This window comes from Mesoplodon mirus (genome assembly GCF_964341445.2).
Source record: "Mesoplodon mirus genome assembly, chromosome: 18".
NCBI lineage: Eukaryota > Metazoa > Chordata > Mammalia > Artiodactyla > Ziphiidae > Mesoplodon > Mesoplodon mirus.
In genome coordinates this window covers 39350322-39372110 of record NC_138994.1, presented here as the reverse complement: position 1 = coordinate 39372110, position 21789 = coordinate 39350322, and the positions used below count along the sequence as shown (strand labels likewise).

The following is a 21789-nucleotide window of genomic DNA, read 5'->3' as shown; positions in this document are numbered from 1 at the left end:
ATGTCCCTTGCCATGTATTCTGCTTGCACACCTTCTGTGACTGAGGACTCACCACCCCACATCAGACTGGCAGGGAAAGTGGAAGGGCCAAAATCTGCCCCATGTTCTCTGGCCTGCAGGGTCTCAGGGGTCTGCAGAGGCAGCAGGCTCAAGGTGGGCCTGGGGCTCCTGGGTCCCCAGCAGAGTCAGCAGTGGGTCTGGGGCCAGAGAGACTCGGGTTTGCGTCTCAGCCACAAGCTACAAACCCGGGACAAGCCACTTTCCTCTCTCTGTGCCTCAGTTTCCCCATCTGTGAAACGCAGCTAAGAACTCTGCCTCATAACCTTACATAAGAAGCAGTTTGTGAAAGGGCCCAACACCCAGCAGGCCTGAAAGAGGAGACAGTGGCAGCCTTTCTGGAGGGACGGGCCAGCACCGGCTAAGAGGATGAGCCCTGGGGTCAGACCGCCCAAGTTCAGAACCAGCTTTGCAGCTCACTTGCCACGACCTTGGCCAGGGCACCCTGGGTCTCAGTGTCCCCATCTCTAAAGTGGGGATGATGAGGGACTTCCCTAGTGGTCCAGTGGTTAAAACTCCACGCTTCCACTGCAGGAGGCACGCACAGGTCTGACCCCTGGTCGGGGAGCTAAGATGCCACATGCCGTGCAGCGTGCCAAAAAAAAAAAAAATTAAAGTGGGAATGATGATCACAGTGCCCAGGGCTCCTGAGAAGAGGACACGAGTCAGCCGCATGTGACGCCTGGGCGTGGTGCCCGGTGCACGCTGGGTGCCCTGTGCGTTTTCTATTATTATTACTTTCCTCACATCCTGCTCATCCCACCTGGATGTCACACAGAGTCACGCTGGATCAGAGTGGGCTCCACCGCCCCCAGGGCTCCTCCCCGGACCCAGCTGGAGCCTCACCTGTGGGCATCAGCTCCATGACCAGCTTGGGGTAGGCGATGTTGGAGCAGCCAATCTCGGCCCCGCAGGCCCGCAGGCACTCAGAGGGCACCACACAGCCCACGTCATCTGCGTGAGAGGAATGCCTAGTGTCCCCCGCTCGCCCCCCGCCTGCCCTCCCTGGGGTGGGCAAGCCCCGAGCTGAGGACAAGAGCCTGGCGCACCTGCTCTGTCACCATCTGCCACCAGAGGCCGCTCGGCCCTGGGCCTCAGTTTCCCAGCCTGGGTGACGAGGCGGGGGCCAGCCTCAGAGACTACTCTGGCCCTTGACACCCTCTCCTCCAGCCTCTTGCCCATCCCATGACCCCAGCTCCCTGTCCCACACCAGGCCGGCTCCGCTGCAGGCTGGCCCCGCTGCAGGCCGGCCCCGCCCAGGTGAGCCATCCATCCACCGTCTGAGCCCCTCTGGGCACTGGTCTCCCTCCCCCCACCTCCTGCCCCCAGCCCTCTTCCCCAGAGGGGCAGGTGGAGGCGCCCCACCCGGGCTGACCTCTCAAACAAGAAGGGAGCCCAGAGCTCCGTACAAGACCCTCCAGACTCCCAGCTCCTCGGGCTGGTCTCCTTCCCTGCCCCTCTCCCCGCACCCCAGCCTCCTCCCACCCGAGCCTTTGTGCTGGGTGCTGCTCTCCCAGGCCTTCCCAGGGGCGGCTCAGAAGTCATCGCCTCCATCTGAAATAACCCCCCTCCCCCATGACCCCCTCCCCCCTCAGCACTCGTTTTCAACACTTCACCTCCCCTGGACAACTGGGGCTGTCGGCACGGGAGGTGGTTCTGCTGCAGACCCTCCCCCGTGGCAGGGGCAGCACCCACTGCTCGCCCTCTGAGTGAACAAGGAATGAGTGGATGGCCCAGACCTGGCCTGAATCCGGAATCCCAGACTCCCCCACCAGACGCTGGAGCCTGACCCTGTTCAGGGCCTGAGGGCGGGGGACCTGGCTCCCGGAGAGCAGGCAGAGGTAACAGACCTAGGGTCGACCCCACGTGCTCTTGTGCCCCTGGGAAACACTCTTTAAACACCTTTGGCCCCTGCCCCCCTGGATTCTCAGCAGGGCCCGCAGAGGAATGCGCAGAGCAAGCAAACGCAAAGATGCGATTACGGGGAAAGTTCAGAAACAGCAGCCATCGCTCAGCCGCTCGGGCACAGGGGCCTGTTTGGGGGGTAACGTTTCCACGCGTGGGCATTGATGTTTCCGTGACTTGGAGCCCCTGCATGGACCGGGCACTCCTGGGTTAACGCCGCTCCTTAGATGCCCAACCCACCGTGGAGGGTCTCAGGCCCCCTCCCCGGGGCCAGAGGGGCTGGAGCGGCATCACCCCCCTCCCCCATGACCCACGTCCCTGAGCGCCAGGCTTCCAGGGCATCTGCCCCGCCAGGCCCCCACCCCTGGCACCTCCGGCTCAGTGTGTCCCACCGTCCTCCCTCCTGCCACAAGGTGGGCACCAGCTCCTCACGGCCTCCCTTCCATCCTCTCCATCCTTCCAAAGCCACCGCTTTGCTCACATCACTTACTTCTCAGGAACCCCCTCTCCGCCTCCAGCCCCAGAGCCCACGGCTTCCTGGAAAAAAGTCCTTTCCATGACATTCGAGGCCCTGGACAACTGGTCTCAGGTCCTGTCATCCCAGCACCGTGCGCTGGCCACCCCGACCTGCTTGCATTTTTTCACACGCGCCCAGCATGCTGACGCCTCTGTACCTTCGCAGACGCAGTCTCCTCCTGCTGCTCTGTCCCTACCCTTGCTCACCTCCTGCTTCATGGCCTGCTGCAAAGGGCTTGCTCTCCGATGGCTTCCACAGCTTGTCCCCACCCCCTAAGGCAGAGTAGCTTCCTCCCAACGGCTCCTAAAGCCCAGGGTTGAATCACAATTGTTTGTTTGCATATTTTACGCCCTCCACCAGACCAGGAGCTCCCCAAGGGCGGACACTGGCTTTGAATCATCTCCTCTCCCAGGTATCACCCTGTCCAGGGCTGGGCCCAAAGGAGGTGCTCTGTGAACAGTTGTGAATAAATGAATGAGTAAACAAGTGAATGGTTGGGAACAAGAGGAAAGGCACAGAAGGAGAGGAGGAAAGGGAGAAAGGACCCCACAAAGAGCTATGGAGGAGTTCAGGCACTGTTTGATCCAGCTGCCCTACCCTACCACCTCCCACCCACAGCTATGCATATGAGAGAACTCAGGAGCAGAAAGGGCATAGCTTTCCCAGGACACGTAGTCAGACCCGGGACAGAGCCTGGGGTCCCACGGTGGGACTCTGGGGCCACTGGGGTTCAGGTGGGGGCAGGTGACAGGTTCTGGGCTTGGACTGGCTGGCTCTGGCACCTGGAGGACTCAGCCCTCCTGGGAGGGACAGGTGATGCATCACGGCCACATAATGGCTCAAAAAGCCCAAGTCAGGAGATTCTGGCTGAGTTTATTCGGCCTGTTGCAGCCCATTCCAGGCTGCCAGGATGGGGCCTTGCCTCTGGGCACCTCGGGCTTGCCTGCCTGAGCAGCAAGCAAGAACCACCTCTCCTCTGTGACAGCAGGCAGAGGTGCTGCCACCTAAACAAAGTCCCCGTTTGTGCCAACTCAGGAGTGAGCAGCCCCAGGCCAGGGGGACCAGCGGACTGGGCAAGGGGCCTGGCCTCGCCTGAGTACCGGATTCCACGGGCCTGGGAGCTCCCCGCTGGGTTCCACCTTCTCATCAGCACCCCTACCCAGCCGAGGCCCACGCCAGAAGCCTGAGGGCTGCCTCTCTCCTTGCCCCCCACGTCCTCCCTCCCTGCGGCCAATGCCAAGTCCAGCCACTGGGCTTGGGGACCAGGGGAGCTGCACCACCTCCCCGCTCTAACCCACCTCCCCTAAAACCAGGACTCTGCCCACTATCCTCCCTGCTCACAGCCTCCTGTGGCCTCCATCGCCTGCAGGAGGGAGCAAGGGACTCTAACTGTGCACTACAGCCTCTGCCCACTTGGCCACCCTGACCACCACCAAAATTTCACCCTCAACTCCAGGCCTCTGTATTCGCTGTACCCTCTCCCTGGAACACCCTTCTCAAACCCAGGGAGCTCATACTGATTCCTCCCAGCTGGTTGCGGATGTCTGGGCTCTACAGGCTTTGAGGAAACACCCTCCACGGCACCAATAACTCTGTGACTTGTGTCCTTCCTGCCTCTCGATAGACTGTGACCATGAGGCCCATGCAGGAGCCTGGACTCCAACAGTGCACAGCACAAGCCAATGGGTGGCAGGTTCTGCCTGTGTTTGTTGACTGACTAAATGACCCTCTTCCAAGCTGGTCATTGGACACACCAACCCGAGAGGTAATCAAGGTGCTCCCCACTCCCAAGCAAGCCTGGCTTATCCCTGGGAGCCAGTTCAGATGCTGATATCACAGGAGGGAGCACACAGACCTGGCTCTGAGTCCAGTTCTCCCAATCCCTTACTATGTGATCCTGGGTATTTATTCTCTGGGGCTATTTCTTTCTCTGTAAAACCCTTCTGGGGACATCCATAGGCCAACAAATCAACTTCAATCTAAATTTCATACCTTACACAAAAAAATTAACTCAAAATAGATCACAGATTTAAATGTAAAACTATCAGACTTCTAGGAAAAAAGTAGGAGAATATCTTCGGAACCTAGGGCAAGGTGAAGAGTTTTTAGACTTAACGTCAAAAGCATAATCCCTTAAGTGAGAACTTGATAAAATAGAGCTCATCAAAACTAAAACTAAAGCTTTCCCTGGTGGTCCAGTGGGTAAGACTCCACACCCCCAATGCAGGGGCCCCGAGTTCGATCCCTGGTCGGGGACCTAGATCCCCCACACATGCCGCAACTAAGAGTTCACACGCTGCAACTGAGAAGTACACATGCTTCAACTAGAAGATCTCGTGTGCCGCAACTAAGACCCAGCACAGCCAAAATATAAATAAATAAATACATATTAAAAAAAAAAAAAAACTAAAGCTTTTGCTCTGCATAAAACACCTGTGGGAAGGATGAAAAGAAAAGCTGCAGAAACAAATTCAGTAAAGTCGCAGGAAAGAAGATCCATACATAAAACCAGTTGTGTTTCTATACACTAACAATGAACTATCAGAAAAAGGAATTAAGAAAACAATCCCATTTACAGTAGCATAAAAAAGAATAAAATACCTAGGAAAAAATTTAACCCAAGGAGGTGAAAGGTCTGTACACTGAAAACTGTAAGACACTGAAAGAAATTGAAGACACAAAAAAGTGGAAAGATATTCCATGCTCATGGATTAGCAGAATTAATATTGTTAAAACGTCCAAAGTGATCTACAGATTGAGCGCAATCACTATCAAAATACCAATGAGGGCTCCCTGGTGGCGCAGTGGTTGACAGTCCGCCTGCCAATGCAGGGGACACGGGTTCATGCCCCGGTCCGGGAGGATCCCACATGCCGCGGAGCGGCTGGGCCCGTGAGCCATGGCCGCTAAGCCTGTGTGTCCGGAGCCTGTGCTCTGCAATGGGAGAGGCCACAGCAGTGAGAGGCCCGCGTACCACAAAAAAAAAAAAAAAAAAAAAAAAAAAAAAAATACCAATGATATTTTTCACAGAGGTAGCAAAAACCATCCTAAAATGTTTGTATGGAGCCATAAAAGATCCTGAGTAGCCATAAAAGATCCGGAACCTTAAGAAAGAAAAACAAAGCTGGAGGCATCACACTCCCTGATTTCAAACCAAATCACAAAGCTATAGTAATCAAAATAGTGTGGTATTGGCACAAAAACAGACACACAGATCAATGGAACAGAATAGAAATAAACCCCTCACATATATGGTCAACTGATTTATGACAAAGGAGCCAAGAATCTACAATGGGGAAAGGACAGTCTCTGCAATAAATGGGTGTTGGGAAAACTGGACAGCCACAGGCAAAAGAATGAAACTGGACCCCTATCTCACACCACATGCAGAAATCAACTCAAAATGGCTTAAAGATTTGAAAAAAGACCAGGAACTGTGAAACACCTAGAAGAAAACATAGGTGGTAGCTCCTTGACATCAGTCTTGGCAATGATTCTTTTGGATTTGACACTAAACAAAACAAACAAGTAAAAAACCCACAAACAGACCCCAGAAATCTGATTTAAAGATGGGCAGAGGAACTGAACAGACATTTTTCCAAAGGAGACGTACAAATGGCCAACAGATACATGAAAAATACTTGTACAGCATTGCTAATCATCAGGGAAATCATCACACCTGCAAGAATAGCTATTATCAAAAAGACAAGAGATAACAAGAGTTGGCCAGGATGTGAAGAAAAGGGAACAACACTTGTACATTGTTGGTGGAAGTGTAAATGGGTGCAGCTACTATGGAAACAGCATGGAGGTTCCTTAAAAAATTATAAATAGAACTACCATATGATCCAGCAATCCCACATCTAGGTTACATATTTTAAGGAAATGAAATCGCCACTTCAAAGAGACATCTGCACTCCTGATCACTGCAGCATTATTCACTATAGCCAAGATATGGAAACAATCTAAGTGTCCTTCAGTACTTATAATAAACGGATAAAGAAACTGTGACGTTTATATATATAAGAAAATATTATTCAGCCATGAGAAGGAAAGACATCCTGCTATTTGCAACAACGTGGATGGACCTCGAGGGTGTTATGCTAAGTGAAATAAATCAGAGAAAGATAAATACTGTATGATATCCCTTATATGTGGAAGCTAAAAATGCCAAACTCATAGAAACAGAGACTAGAATACCATGGAGTACCAGGCAGCAAAAGAAAGGAACACAGCCATACACACCAACCTGGATGAATCACCAGAGAACAGATTGGTGGCGGCCAGGGTTAGGGATGGAGGTGTGGGTTTGGCTGTAGAGGGACAGCTCTGCATCTTGATTGTGATAGTGGTTACACAAACGTACACATGGGATAAAGTTGCACACATCTACACACATGCACATAAACGAGCACACGTGAACTGGTGAAATCTGAACGAGGTTTCTGGCTGTGGTATTACTGCACTATCGTTATGCAAGATGACACCATTGGGGGAAACTGGGTGAAGGGTGCATGCAAGCTCTCTGTTGGGTTTTTTTAACAGCTTCCTGTGAATCTATAATTATGGGCAGGTAGCTGGAGGGCTGGAGGCCCTTCAGCCCTGAGAGCCAGGACTCCCTTCATGAGCCCCAGGGCCTCTGTGCAGGGGAAGAAAAAAAGGAGCAGCTGGGGCCACAGAAGGTCTTGTCTGGATCCCCAGTGGCAGAGGCTGTAAGTCAGGCTTCAGGACTCCCAGGGCAGTGCTCAGCCCTGGGACCACCTTCCTCCCCCTTCTGACCATGTGCGGGGGCGGGGGGATGCAGGTGTGTGTGCATGTACCTGGGAGGTGCTGGGGGCACTTGAAGGGGCACTATGTTCAGACACAGTGTGAAGCCCCTGGGCCAGGGTGGAGTGCAGGGGTCAGCGATGGGGACCACAGGCATGCTGGGGCTGGGACACTGCATCACTGCTCGGGGCAGCAGACCCAGGGAAGACGCTGACAGGCAGATGGATGGTGGTGAGGGTCCTGAGGGAGGGGGGTTCATGGGCCCAGGCCCAGTGACATGAACAGCTGGCCCTCAGCAGCAAGAGCAGTGTCCTCGGGGCCCCAATCCCAGCTGAGCACAAAGCAGCTCCATGCAGGGCAGGCGAGGTGACAGTGGTGGCAGGGCTGGGCCAGGTGCCTGGCTGACTGCCCGTGGCATGCAGCGGGATGAGGGCCGTTGTCAGGCCAGGTTTCGTGGGCTTTGCTGTCCCCACCCTGGCAGCCTGCTTTCAGATGTGGTCCCCACACGCCCCCAGAACCGGGGTCCCAAGCCCCAGGACGCAGGGCAGAGGGCTGGGCCTGACCGCAGCCCACAGCTGCCCTCTGAGGCCCTCCCTGCCCCCGGGCTCATCATGCAGGACCAGTCCTGGGTGGGCGGGGCTCCCAGAAGGGAGCGGGGCTGGGACCTAGAACTGGGTACCTGCTCTATCCACACCAGGCTCTTTGCAGGCTCCTGAGGTCGGGTCAGACCTGCCCCACCTCTGCCTTGGTGGCTCCCAGCCTGGTCCCGATCCTACTTCCACAACTGGACAGCTGAGCATGGACTTCCGTCCCACCTGGGAAACTGGACACAGTTAGGGTGGGACCAGGGTTACCAACAGGCTGGGGGCTGGGTGTGCTAAGGCTGTTGACTTGCTGTGTGTCCTCAGGAAGAACACTGCCCCTCTCTGGGCTGCAATGTTCCAGGAGCTCTTGGACTTCGGTCCCTGAGCCGTTCAGAATTCGGCTACCTGGGGCTGGTGGCGGCGGAGGAGACAGACACACACCGCCCGACGTCTGTGTCCGTCGCGGGTAGGGGTGAATCGATTTCCGGCTCCGCCCCCTGTCGCACGTCACCGCAGGTGGCGGCAGCGGGGTGGGCGAGGCGGCACTGAGTCACAGGCCGCCTGTGCACCCGCTCCGCCCGCGCCGCCCGGTAAGCGAGACCTGGCCCGTGCCCCCGAGCCCGGGCCCCCCGGCGACCCGCCCGCCCGCGCGCTGCCCCGAGCCTCCTCCGCGCAGGCCCCTCGGGCTGCCGATCGCGGCGCCGGGGTCTTTCGAGACCCCATCCCATCCCGGAAGCCCTCGGGATGCGGGGCGCCGCCGAGCAGGGTCAGAGGTCGTCAGAGAGCGGACTCCGGCCTGTCCCTCTAGGAAACTTCTGGGGAGTCCCCTGCCTGGCCTAGTTCCCCCCAGAGGTCGCCCAGGACCTCTGGCAGCTCCAGAAATCCTCTGGGATGCTGGACCCCGTCCGCTGCAGGTACCGGCACCCGGGTCGGGAGGCGTGCCGCCCACACCACTCCCCCGCCGGCCCCTCCTCCGCGCGGCCGCCCCTCCCCGGCCCCGCCTGCGCTCTGACCCGACCCTGCGACCCGCCCCTCCCGCAGGCTCCCGGGGGCAGAGGATCGGAGGCGGCGGCGGCGGCGGCGGCGGCGGGAGGCCCCAGAACGCGCTGCGCGAGGCCTGCGACCGGGCTCCCGACCTGCTGAGCGTGCGTCCAGCCCGCGGCAGAGGCGCCCGCCATGGCCTTCTCCCAGGTGCAGTGCTTGGACGACAGCCACGTCAACTGGCGCTCCAGCGAGGCCAAACCCGAGTTCTTCTACAGCGAGGAGCAGCGGCTGGCGCTGGAGGCCCTGGTGGCCCGCGGCCCCGACGCCTTCTATGAGGTGCTGAAGCGGGAGAACATCCGCGACTTCCTCTCGGAACTGGAGCTCAGGCGCATCGTAGAGACCATTGAGGTGTATGACCCCGGCTCCGAGGACCCCCGGGCCAGCGGCCAGCCCCGGGGGCCCGAGGACGGCGGGCTCGGTGACGGCGAGGAGGGCAGCGGGGAAGGGGGGGCCCGCACCGAGGCCGAGCCGCTGCCCTCGCTGGAGTACTGGCCCCAGAAGTCCGACCGCTCCATCCCGCAGCTGGACCTGGGCTGGCCGGACACCATCGCCTACCGGGGTGTGACCCGGGCCAGCGTCTACATGCAGCCCCCCATCGACGGGCAGGCCCACATCAAGGAGGTGGTGCGCAAGATGGTCAGCCAGGCCCAGAAGGTGAGCCAGCGCGAGTCCCCGGAGAGGAGGCGGCCCAGCGGGCCTGACCCGCCCAGCCTCTCCGGCGCCGAGCACACTCTCACCCAGAGCCCAGCCTGGTCTCTTGGCTGCCTCCCCTCCTGCCTTCACGGGGCTCCTTGGTTTCTTTGCAGAGGGGTAGGGCCCCTGGGTCCTCTGGCAGGTGACAGCGGCTGCCCCATCTCAAAGGGCCTTTGTGCATTGCTGGGGGGTGTTGCTGACTTCCCCAGACCTGGCGAGCAGGTTCCCCAGAAGAAGGTGCTGCGATGGGGTGGGGCAGAGAGGATCACGCGGCTTTCTCTCACTGCCCCTCGGGATGGCTCTGATTCACACCTGAGAAGCAGGAGGCTCCCAGGCACACACGCCCACATGCCGGGAGCTTTCTGGCGATGCTTTTGTGGGGTGGCGGAGAGAGGCTGGGGCGGGAGGTAGGCATGGAGACTGAGAGGTAGCCTGTCTGAGGCTGGCTTGGAGATCCAAGTTCAAGCGTGCCTGCTTCCTGGCCGCGCTAGGTGACCCTCCCTGAGCCTCTCGGTGAGCTTTGCAATGGTAGAACCTTTCCAGGCTGGGATGTGAGGGATGGCGATGGTGCGGACCTCAGGGGTGGGAGCGGAGCGAGTCCAGATGAGGGTTGTTTGCCTGGACTGGAGGAACCTCAAGAGTTGTCCGGACCTCCCCTGGAGCGACCCCTGCCGAGCTGTGCAGTGTGCCGGCGTGGGTTGCCATTCATCTGGCACACTGACACGCATTCTGAGAAGGGGTCTCGCCACTGGCAAACAGCCAGGCCTTGGCTGGTGAGCGGGTGCTTCTTCACGCTTCCGTGGTTTCAAAGCATATTCTGAGATGACTGATAAGGCCTGCCTCGTGAGCTGTGTTGAGGAGGATTCTGAAGCCAGGTCTGGGCTCAGGAGAGAGCAGTGAGTGCTCAGCAGTTCTGTCCTGGCCTTGGCTTGTGGGACGAGGTATTTCTAGCGGAGTATAACACTTTCAGTCTTCTGGGTCTGCTCAAGACCCGAACAGTGGCTTTGGGGACCGTCCTGGTGGACAGACGGGCCAGGGGAGCTCTTGGACACAGAGAACAGAAGTGGGTGGGAGCTGACAAGGTGGCCATGGCTTAAGTTTCCAGAAAGGTGGAGTCCCTGTCCCCCGAAGGGGCTGGCCGGGTCGGATAGCCTGTGTTGGGGAGCCTGGCCCTTGGCCTGGTCCCAGGCAGGTTTGGGGCTTCGGGTTTCTGGTCTGTAAAATGGAGGTGGCGAGGATGAAAGCTGTGAGGATGGAGTCCGGTGACTGAGTGAGGAAGAGGTGGAGGAAGGCGGGGAGGGGCCTTCACAGTTTTCAGGCTGAATAACCCACACCACTCCTGCTGTGGGGTAGAAGGGTGCTGCTGACGTGGGCGCCTGGCTGGAGGTCATAGGACCCAGTCCCCCGGGAGGGCCTGTTGAGATCCCATTACCCAGCCTCCTCTCCCTTTTTAAAACTGGGGAAATTGAGGCCCTGGGTGGGGACTTGACCTGCTCTGCCCGGGCTCCTCCCCGCCCCCCCATGGCCCTGCTCCCCACCAGGAGGAGGACAGAGGCAGATCCCAGATCCCAGACTGCACGGGAACAGCTGGAGAGTCTGTTCTCCCCCAGACAGAAAGACAGACAGCCTGGTCCAGTGATGGGGCCAGAAAGGGGAGCCTGGGGCCAGGCCGGGCACCGGGGCCTCCTCCCTACGTCTCTCATCTCTATGGCCGGAGCTGAGACCCAGCCACCCCATGCAGTCCCATGCCCCCCCATAACTTAATATGCTCCCTACAAAAGCCCCCCAAGATTATCGGCATCACCTGTGTAAGGTGACAGCCAGGAGGAAGTCCATCCCAGGTCTGAACCCCGGTCTGTGTGGTCCCAGTTGGTGCTGTCCTGCAGCCCCCAACAGGTGGGACAGGTGGGCACTGCCCCCTGCTTTCATCTCCTAGAGGGAGGCTCACTGATGCCACCCCTGCTCACGCTCAGACAGCAGGGAGCCACAGGCCCAACAGGAGGGGCCTCAGAGGCCAAGTGCCTCCTCTCAGACGGGGACACTAAGGGTGGAGGACGGGGATTTGTTCACATCTGACAGCACTGTGGGGAGCCAGTCCCCTGCTTTCCAGCCTGCATCTTCCCTGCCATGTCCATCCTGGGGCCCATGGCCAGTGTGGGGTGTGTGTGTGTACGGGCTGCCCTGATAACCGTAGGTGCTGTTTACTGAGTGCCAGGCACTATATAATCTCGTGTAGTGTCATCTGTTCCATCTTTAAGATGTAGTAACTGAGGCTGCACTGGTTAACCCCTGCCAAGGTCACCTGGTTAGCTCTTGGGTGGAGGGGTGGGGAAGGGACCAGACCCTGTGTTGTCCTCAGACTCTAGGACAGGTCCCCTGCCTGTCCCGCCCTGACCTTGGCAGGATGCAGTGAGAGGCAGGGCAGGGAGGGGCAGCTCATCCAAGCTACCTGCAACCCTCTCATCTCCCCTGCTCTGCTGCTTCCCAGGCTCACAGGGGCCGGGCTGTGACGCTGACGGATGCTGACAGGGCGCTTTGCCTGGGCTGCCCGCCTGTCTGCCGGGAGCTCTCCCTACCTTATCTCTCCCCGTGAATCACCTCTTTTCCCCTCACCCCCGCATCCTCCTCTCACCCCCAGTACCAATGCAGGGACAGTGGCCCCTCTCCCCCACTGGGATGGGGATCCCGCTGTCCAGCTGCCTGGAGAAGATGCTGGCCCCCTGCCCACCAGGGCGCCTGGGCTGGGACTGGTGGTGCTGAGTCAGGGCGGCCCAGCCCACCGCCTCCTAAGCCTGGCCTGTCGTCAGCACAGCGGGCCGACCCTGGGGCAGGGAAGTGACACAGCACACATTCAGCCCGTCCCGCCGGGAGCGGCTGTGTTCCCATAAAGGCTAATGCTGAGTCCCCCCATTTCCCAGGAGATTAGAATGGAACTAATGGGCCACAGTGCCAGGAGCCAGGGGTGCTGGGGTCAGGTCCCTGCTCTGCCTCCTCCGCTGTGTGACCTGGCACAAGCCCCAGTCATCCCATCTGTAAAATGGGTATAGGCATTGAAGCCTCTTAAGGATCCCTTCGGTTCTGACACCCTGCTGCCCTGTCCTTCTGGACTCCTCTGGGATAAAGACCAGTCCAGGGTCTAACTCCACCGGCTGGGTGGCCCTGAGCAGGCCCCAAAGATGGAAGGTCATCTGCTTGCCCCTCCCCCAGCCCCCGGGAGCCAGTGATTTATCCGGGGAAAAACCTGCCGTGGGGTTCCAACTGCATACCAGAGGCCGGGCCTGTAGCATCACGCCTAGGCTGCTGCAGCCTCTGCAAGAGAGGGGTGAGGCTGGACTGGGTTGGGCTGGGACTGGGGAGGGACTGCCTCGGCCAAAAAAGGGGGTAGATGCTCTAGCAAGTTGTTCATCCAGGAGATGCTAAGCACCCTCCCCCCCAGGACCCCTTCACCAGGGACCCCAGGGGCAGGGGTGGATCGTGTGCGCGTGAGGAAACTGGGGGAGCACGAAGGAGAGTGAGTGGTGAAGTCTGGACCAGAACCCGGATCTCGTGCCTGCCAGGCCAGGGGCATTAAGTTTCTTGCCCAGGGCCACACAGCAGGAAGGGACTGGAACCAGGTTCCACAATGCCCAACTGAGCCCACGTCTCTCCTGTCAGGCCCCTGCCTTCCCACACTGCAGTCCTGGCTCACGGCTTGGCCCCAGGAGAATAAAAGAGCTTAATGAGGCATTTATCAAATACCAGCTGTACATCAGGTGCTGAGCGGGCACTTTATCTGCCTGGATCCTCCCAGCTCCATGGTGTTAGGTATCGTCCCTTCCATGCAGATGAGGAAACTGAGGCTTAGAGGGGCTCACAGAGGGCAAATAACCTGTCACCGAGCCGATCACTGGAGGAGCTGGCCCAGAGCCCAGCTCTGAGGTCAATAAGCTCCCGTTTCTCTGGAGAAGCAGCGTCTTGGATGTTCTTGCTGAGCCCTGCCCCTCTTGGGAGCCGTGGAGCCTTGCTGCGGGCCCCCAGCTTGACTCAGGGCAGTAAAAGCATTTTCATGAGGCTCCTAGACTCTGGGCTCCGGCAGGGGCAGAAGCCTGACCACACCAAGGCCTGGTGAGCACAGGGTGATGGGGAGCCAAGGCCCCTGGGACCAGGAGGGGAGCTCTTGCTGTCCCCAAGCAGGCGGTACCAGCACAGCCTCGACGCCCTGAGAGGCCCCAGGGGCAGCCCAGTGGGCTGTTCCCAGGGACACCCTGGAGCCCAGAGGGGCAGCGCCCGCCCAGCCTCATGCAGTGGGTCTGGGGAGCACTTCCCAGCCCGGGGCCCCACCTGCCAGGTGGCAAACCATCTGATAACGTAATCCCAGGGGTTGGCTCCCGTCCTCTCCAAAGGCTTCCTAGCAGCAGTGTTTGCATCTTAATTGAGTCTGGGGAGTCAGGAGCGGCTCTGCCAGCAAGGAGGGCTGGCACCTCTGGGCTGGGTGCACGCCAGGCTACTGGGGCACCCAGGCAGTAGCCCCACCCCGGCCGGCACTGCCCTCCCTCCCACGACCCCGGGAGGCAGGGCCTGTCGTCACACTCATGTCACGGATGATGATACCGAGGTTCAAAGTGGGCCAGGGCCTGCTGAAGGTCACACCAGAGTCTTGGGTGGCAGGTCTAGACTGAGCTCCTGGTCTCCTTGGTCCGGCAGGCTCGCCCTGCAGCCGAGGGTCCTCCCCCTGGACCAGCAGAGACGGGCAGTCCTCTCGAGGCCCCTGGTTTGCCCGGCCCCTTGCCGCATGACCTTGGGCCTCACGTTCTTCTTTTGTAAAATAGGGATTGGGCACTTGTCTTAATTCAGGCAGTAACAGTCATGAGGATGCTCAGCGCGGGGCAGGACTGCGCCCTATTGGGACCACACCCCACGTCCAGGCAGGCCCAGCCGGTGGGCCGCACCAGCCTTCTTCATGAGGCCCCAGTGACCCCCAGGCTCACGCCCTTCCCAGATTAAATGCCATGTGGGGCTGTGGGGGGAAGACAGTCTTTCGTATCACAGGACCCCGGCCTGAGCCCCAGCCACGTTGCCCAAGTTAACCACTCCGCCTCTGACCTTCCGTCCTTTCCTCAGTGCCATGTGATGCCAACACCTGCCCCAAAGTTGCGGCGAGATTTACGTGGAAAAAAAGCGTGGTGTCTGGCACGGATTCAGTTCTTTTCCCTCTGTCCCCATCCATAGCCCCGTTCTGACAGCCTCTCCCTGGGAGTAGTCTGGCTGGAGAAGTGGTGAGCCCCCCAACCTGGAGGGGTTCAAGCAGGGGCTCGGGAGTACGCAGCAGAGAGCACATGGGGCTCCAATGACCCAGGAGCCTCTGCCCTGCCGGGCTGGCTCTGTGACCTCAGGCAGGTCCTCTCCAGGCCAGTCCCTGGGGGGTTAGGATGCTCCATGACCCCACAGCATCTGTTGCTCTTGGATCCTGGAGAGGCTGAGCTTTTAAACATCTTCGAATTTGTGATTCTGCGATTTTCCAGTTTGAAAATCCTTGGCTTGTGCCATCCTCTGAGACTGTGGGGTGATCTGGATCCTGCACCTGGAAGCTTGGAGGACCCCGAGGCCCCTGGGGGCTGGCAGGAAGAGGGAGGGGCTTCTCCTCTTGTCTCATCCGCCGGGCACAGTCCTGGTCAGCTGACCCCATGCTCTGCGGCCTCTGGTCTCTGCAGCATTCCTGAGCTGTGGTGAGGAGGCTGACTTATCTGGGGAAGGCCAGAGACTCCGGAAAGGGCCAACGCCACTGGGCTGGGTGGGACCCGCTTGCCCCCTTCCCGCTGCAGCTCCTTTATCCTTTAATTGGCCTTAATGAGGCTTCTGTCTTAGTGCAGAGGGAAGGTGCCAGAGCTGATAACTGTCAGAGGGGTGGGACTACAGGTCTTCCAATCTAACTCCCCCGTGACTGAGGAGAAGGCAGGTGCTTTGCCACAGACCCTGCCGCCAGTAAGGTGGGGCAGAGCCCCAGGCAGTGCTGATGGCCAGGGCTTAGTTTCAGGACCCAGTGGGAGGGCTCTGGGAGGGGTGGGTGGAGTCACAGCTAGAACCTCCTCCGAGAGAGGAGTCCAGGAACAGGAAGCCTCTGCCACCAGTGGATTGTGTGGCTCTGGAACGGTGACCACCCCCGCCCCCAGAAAAGGGACAGCTGTACCAGTGTCAGCAAGCTGGTCCTGGCTTGGGTCGGCATTGTTACCGCGTACACAGACTCCCTCCCTGTCTACCCAGGAGGCTGGGGCTCCCAGGAGGCCTCCTCCCCAGGCCTTTCAGGTCCTGCTAGCACCAGGGTGGGGTGGGGAGTGGGGCCATGTCTCAATGTGGGAAACTGAGGCACAGCAGCCAGGTCTGCCCAGCCCTGCTGCTGGAGGAGGGGGCTGGGGGCAGGAGGGGTGCTCTCCCTGTCTCCGCTCCACACGCCAGTGAGCGAGGGGCAGCCCGAGCCTCGCTGCACCCTGGGGGCACGTGCAGCCCCTGGGGCCTCAGCCCCTCTGTCTGTGCAGGGGTGGTGACAACTCCAGTGCAGGTCGGCCTGTGTAAATTCTGTCAGCATTTGTGTCCCTGAGGAAATCCTTATTTTCGTTTTGTTTTGAAAGCTATTTTCACTGGGTAGGGAATTCTGGGTTAATCATTTCTCCGTTTAGTTGCTCCGGTGTCCTCTGGCTTGTGTTGATTCTGAGACATCTGCTTATCTTTGCTCTTCAGTATTCGATGATCTTTTCCCTTCTGGCTGCTTTTAAGATTTTCTCTTTGTCACTGATTTTAAGTGATGTGATTATGATGTGCTGTGGTCTGTTTTCTTCATGTCTCCTCTGCTTGGAATTCATCGAACGTCCTGGACTTGGGGATGAATGGTTTCCATCAAATGTGGAAATGTTATGGCCATTTTTTTTTTTTTTTTTTTTTTTTTGAGGTACGCGGGCCTCTCACTGTTGTGGCCTCTCCCGTTGCGGAGCACAGGCTCCGGACGTGCAGGCTCAGTGGCCATGGCTCACGGGCCCAGCCGCTCCGCGGCATGTGGGATCTTCCCGGACCGGGGCACGAACCCGTGTCCCCTGCATCGGCAGGTGGACTCTCAACCACTGTGCCACCAGGGAAGCCCTATGGCCATTTTCTTCAAATGCTTTTCTGTCCCCTCTCCCCCACCCTCTGCCTCGGGACCTTCTGAGACTCCAGTTACACATACTCTAGACCTGTGAAGTTGACCCAAGTTCACTGATGCTCTGGTCTTGGTTGTTCAGTCTTTTTTTCTCTGTGTGTCATTTTGGATCATTTCTACTGATAGGTCTTCAGGATCACTAATCTTTTCTTCTATAGTGTCTAATGTGCTATTAATCCCATCCAATGTATTTGTCATCTTAAATGCTGAATTGTTTCACTTCTTGAGTTTCAATTTGGTGTTTGTTTTAAAAAATCTTCCATGTCTCTAAGTAACTTTTTGAACATATAGAATACAGTTATAACTCTTTACCCTTCTTTGTCTGCCAGTTCTAACATCTGTATCCATTCTGGGTCCACTTTGCTAGACTTTTTTCCTCATGTGGATCATTGTTTTCCTGTTTCCTTGTGTGTCTGGTAATTTTTGATTGGATGCCAGATGTGATGAAAATTTTATGTTGTGGGAGTTTTGTTTTTTCCTCTAAACATTTTGGAGCTTTGTTCTGGGATGCAGTTCTTGGAAACAATGGAACACTTCTGAGGCTTGCTGTTAAGCTTTTTTTTTTTTTTTTTTTTTGCAGTACATGGGCCTCTCACTGTTGTGGCCTCTCCCATTGCAGAGCACAGGCTCCAGACATGCAGGCTCAGCGGCATGGTTCACGGGCCCAGCCGCTCCGCAGCATGTGGGATCTTCCCGGACTGGGGCACGAACCTGTGTCCCCTGCATCGGCAGGCGGACTCTCAACCACTGCGCCACCAGGGAAGACCTGTTAAGCTTTATTAGGTGGGACCAAAGCATATTTGGTCCAGGGTAGGAGTTGGCAAACTATGGACCAAATCTGGCCTATGCCTGCTTTTGTAAATAATGGAACAGAGGTGTATACAGTTGTTTATTAGTGGTCTGTGGCTGTTTTCAGAGTTGAGAGGTGTGTCAGAGACAAGTGGCCTGCAAAGCCTGAGACATTTGCTATATGGCCTTTATAGAAAAAGCTCACTGGCCCCTGGTCCAGGGTCTGTTTGCCCACCATGTAGGTCGTATCCTTCTGAGGATCCTCCTGTGTGCCCTGAGTGTTAGAGGGGCCTGCGCTCTGGCTGTGGGGACGTAAATGACTCCTGGTCCTGTGTGAGCACTGGCCGTTGTTCCAGCTGCTCCTTTCCAGCGGGCCTGTCCCAGCCTCAGTGGTTTCTTCCTGTTCACGTGCTGCTCGGTCTCCAGCTGAAGCCTCAAGAGGCAGCTCCCTAGAGGTCTCTGGCCTTTACTCTGTGCAGCCCTTTCTTCTCCTCTGTCCTGAAAATTCTGGCTGCCAGGCTCTGAGAAAACTTCATCTCCTCAACTCAGGGAGCCCACTCGGCCGTGGCCTGGAGGTGGCTGGGCCGGTCCTACAGCTGACCTCGCTCGTCTCCCTTCTGCCAGGGGCCACTGCACTTGCTGTGCTGCCTGTTGCCCGTGGCTTCATAGGTTCTGCCTGGTGTTTACTGCTAAGGCAGGCGGGCAGGTGTAGGCTCCGTTATTCCGTCGTGGCTGGCAGTGGAATCCCAGGCCTTGAAGGCACTGTCCCCACCTTAGGATAGCGTGCAGCATGCCCAATGTGTTCCTGGGCGTCACTGCCCTCCAGCCGGCACAGAGGGAAGCAGGAGACGCTGAGGTGATGACCCCCGGCCTGTCCACCCCGAGGGCACTGTGGGTCAGTGAGGAGGCAGGAAAGCCGCCGCTGCCGTCTGCTGAGCGCGGCTCCCGGTCCCGAGCGGCTTCCCAGGAGGACAGTCTGGAGCCCATGCTGCCACCGTCCTGTGTCCATCTGAGCCTTACGGTCAGACAGACCCAGAGATGCAGACCCACTTCCTGCTTTTCCAGGTGGTGAAAGTGGCCCAGTGAGTGCCAGGGACTTGCCTGCTGTGCGCTGTGTCTGCAGTGACCTCTGGGCTCCAGGGCGGGTGGGGTGTGTCTCTCTCCCCTTCCGCTGGGAAGCACTGTGAGGGGACAGACCCCGGCCGGCTCCCTCTGGGCCTCCTGCAGGCATCTCCATGGCCTTGGAGGGTGGGGCAGGCAGGACAGGTACAGAGTGAAACTGCCCACGCCAACCTGGGTCTCAGGGTCCGGGCCTTGGGGAGACAACATGCCACTCGGTGGGTTGCTGCCGTTTCTCCAGAAACACAGACGTGGCACTTGCTCGTGGCAGCATTTGAGATTTGAGTCAGGGTTTGGAGGATGGGAAGGAGTTACTGGCTTGGAGGAGGAGAGGGAGGCGCCCGGCCAGGAGGACTGTGTGTGCGGCTGAGGCGGGGTGTTGGGTGTATAGGGAGGGGCCGTAGGGTCAGAGCCCCTGTGGGGCCAGGGCCACCGGGGAGAGATGCTGCTGCAGATGCTGGGCCCGTGGCCAGCGGTCTTCCAGCTGCGTGCAGACCCCTGGCCACCTCACCCCTGTGCCTCGTCCCCCAGCCCTGCTCTACCCACTGGTCCTGTGAGTATGCCTCTGATCCAAGATGGATTCTGTGGTCATGGGGGAGGGCTGCCTCTAAAGCCGCTGCAGGGGCGCCGGAAGCCTCAGGCTGAGCGTCAGCCTGGCGAGGCAGGAGCCCCGGGTTGGTGGTGCAGAGGGAGGTAGGGCGTGGTGGTCAGAACTGCCTCTCCCAGACCCCTAGACACAGCCAGGTGCTCCAGCCGGCCCAGACAGGCTGTGCGGGGCACCCGGGTAGGACACACGGACTCAGGGCTCCCTTGGCAGGGACAGCCTTGGGTATCACGTCCACCTTCCTCCCCATTTCACAGATGAGGAAACCGAGACCCAGAGAGGATGCAGCTCACCCAAAGCCAGACCCCAGCCTGGACCCCAGAGCTCCAACTCTGTCCTTGCCTGGGCCCCGGGGAGGTTGGGGGCGCCCACTCCGGCGCCCCTGACCCCTCCACCAGCACCAGCAGCAGGTGTTACAGGGCTTCAGGCTGTGTCTGCTGGGGCGGCAGCCACAGGTGGGGGGTTGCTGCCCCATGCGCTGGAGCCCCCCAGGAAGCACCTGGGTGATGGACGTGCTCGTGGCGGGGCATCACCATGAGTCCGTCACCTCACGGTCCATCACCTGGGGCCGGTCCCCTCCCCTCTCTATGCCAGCGTCTGCATCTCTCACAGGGTGGTGTGTCCACCATCCCAAGGAGATTTGGGGGATTCTGGAACCGTCAGCGGGAGGACTGGTGGGAGGACGCGAGGAGGCCCCAGAGCAGCCCCGGCTGCACAGAGCGAGGCGGGGGTTCGGGACCCACGCAGGAGGCAGGGTGGAGAGGCCGCGGAGCTGTTGGTGGTGGTGGGGGAGGGAAAGGGAGGTATGGGCGCCGGTGGAGGGGCACGTTTTGAGGGCCTGCCCATCCAGCACAACCCCGAGAGACACACGGGGAGGCCTTTGGATCTGAGGCATGTAGAGCTCAGTGCCGACGCCAGTCCCTGCCTGGGCCCCTCTGCTCCGGCGCCACCCGGCCCCACGCTGTCGGCCCCCTCCCGGCACGGCCGCCCTCCCATAGCCCCCCCACCCTGCTGCTCTGTGCGGTGAGAACCAGGAGGGCTGTCGAGGGTGTGCGGCCCCTCCTGGTTCTGTGGCTGCACCTCGGAGAGGGCTTTCACGTCAGTCACGCACAGGGACCACTGGACTCCCTCCTTCCCTCGGGAACCGGGCTGGGGGGCTGGTGCCGTGACGCCGGGCCTGGAGTTCGGGACACACACCTGCCTGCCGTCCCGCCCCTGGGAACCGGGCACTTGGTCCGGGCGCTCACAGGGACAGAGCTGGTTCCTGCGGTGACGAGGAGCGAGCCTCAGGCTTCCCGCCTCTTGCCCGGTGCGGTCTCCTGACCCACACGGGGTGGGGACATCCCCAGATGCCAGCCTCCCTGCCGTCTTTCCCGTAGTCTTGGCCCTGGCCTTGCCCAGGGCCTCCGCGGGATACGTGTGGGCTTGCGTTGTCCTCCGGGCGGGACTAGTGTCTTTGTGCTCAAGCTGCAGATGTGTGAGCTGGACAGACCACAGGAGCGGGCCAGGCGGACACCCTATTTGGCAGATGGGGAAAGTGAGGGTCTAGGAGGGGCTGTGGCTTCTCCCAGGCCCAGCCATTTGGCACATTCTGAGTTGACAAGCACTCCCGAGGCCGCCTTAGGCGGCCAGAGAAGACCCTGGGCCTCGGCATTGGGGAGCCCTGGCTGGTCCCACGTGAGAAAGTTGGGCCTGGAAAAGCTAGGTGTCTGCTCAGGGTCACACAGAGACTCCGTCCGTGGAGGGCAGGGCAGGGAGGAGCCCCCAGAAGTACCGGCTTTGGTGCCAGATGTGTGACCGGCGTCAGCAGGGGCCCGGGGCCCAGGGGGAGCCCAGAGGGGCCTGCAGGGGCCAGCTGGGTGACCTCACGGGAGTGTGCAGGCACGTCCCTGGCAAGCCCCAGGCCACCCGCCAGGTCACACTCCTGGCAGGGGTGGGGGTAACCCTGGCTCCCTGGCGGGCCTGGGTGGGTTCTAGCCTGACTGTCCCCAGCTTGCTGTGTGGCCCAGCGCATGACCCCTACCCACCTCCCTGGGTAAGGCTCCCCTAGGGGGTTCTCAGACCCAGGATGGTGCCCTGGTGCCGGCTTTGGCGGGTGGGAGGGCTGGACGTCTGTTCGGGTCAGCAGCGTTGGGCCCTGGTCTGCTGTGTTCCCCTTTGCTGCCCAGTGGGACGGGGAGGGGAGGGGAAAAGCGAGACTGAGGGCCAGGGCCTGCTGGCCACTGAGCCCTGCCAGGCCCAGCGCCCTCTGACTACCCCACTCCCTGGCCCTGGGCTACGTGTGCCCCTTCTCTCCTCGTGCCTTGGCTCAGGCCAGGGCATATCACCGCCTATGCTGGGCAGTGGCTGGGCTGGGCTGGGGTAGATGTACTCTGACCTCTGGGGCCCCACCCTGAGCCAGTCCATAGGCTGAGAGCAGCTGTTGTGGCCCAGGTGTGGTCAGATGACAAGAAGATCACATGTAGTGGTCTGGGGTGTGTCCAAACCAGAAGAAGAGGTGGCAGCGAGGGAGCCTGTCCAGGGACCCAGGGGTGACCTCGGT

At 59.3% G+C, this 21789-nt stretch overlaps 2 protein-coding genes across 4 annotated transcripts in view; one reads left to right on the top strand and one right to left on the bottom strand.

Annotated features, from left to right (window-relative positions):
• The window catches only part of SLC5A10 (solute carrier family 5 member 10), a gene marked incomplete at its 5' end in the record, with an annotated part of 54168 nt that overhangs the window by 6413 nt on the left and 25966 nt on the right, over nt 1-21789 (bottom strand). The window contains one exon of one of the 3 annotated variants that reach the window (XM_082605261.1): nt 904-1053. The exons of 1 other annotated variant lie outside the window; for it this stretch is intronic. In XM_082605261.1, coding sequence (XP_082461387.1) covers nt 904-1053 — 150 coding nt within the window. The remainder of the gene's footprint in view (nt 1-903; nt 1054-21789) is intronic. One more of the 3 variants, XM_082605262.1, reaches the window with a different exon arrangement.
• Nucleotides 8914-21789, top strand: part of FAM83G (family with sequence similarity 83 member G) — a gene marked incomplete at its 3' end in the record, with an annotated part of 28065 nt that continues 15189 nt past the window's right edge. The window contains exon 1 of the mRNA XM_082605264.1: nt 8914-9528. Within this exon, the coding sequence (XP_082461390.1) occupies nt 9007-9528 (522 nt within the window). The 5' untranslated portion in view covers nt 8914-9006. The remainder of the gene's footprint in view (nt 9529-21789) is intronic.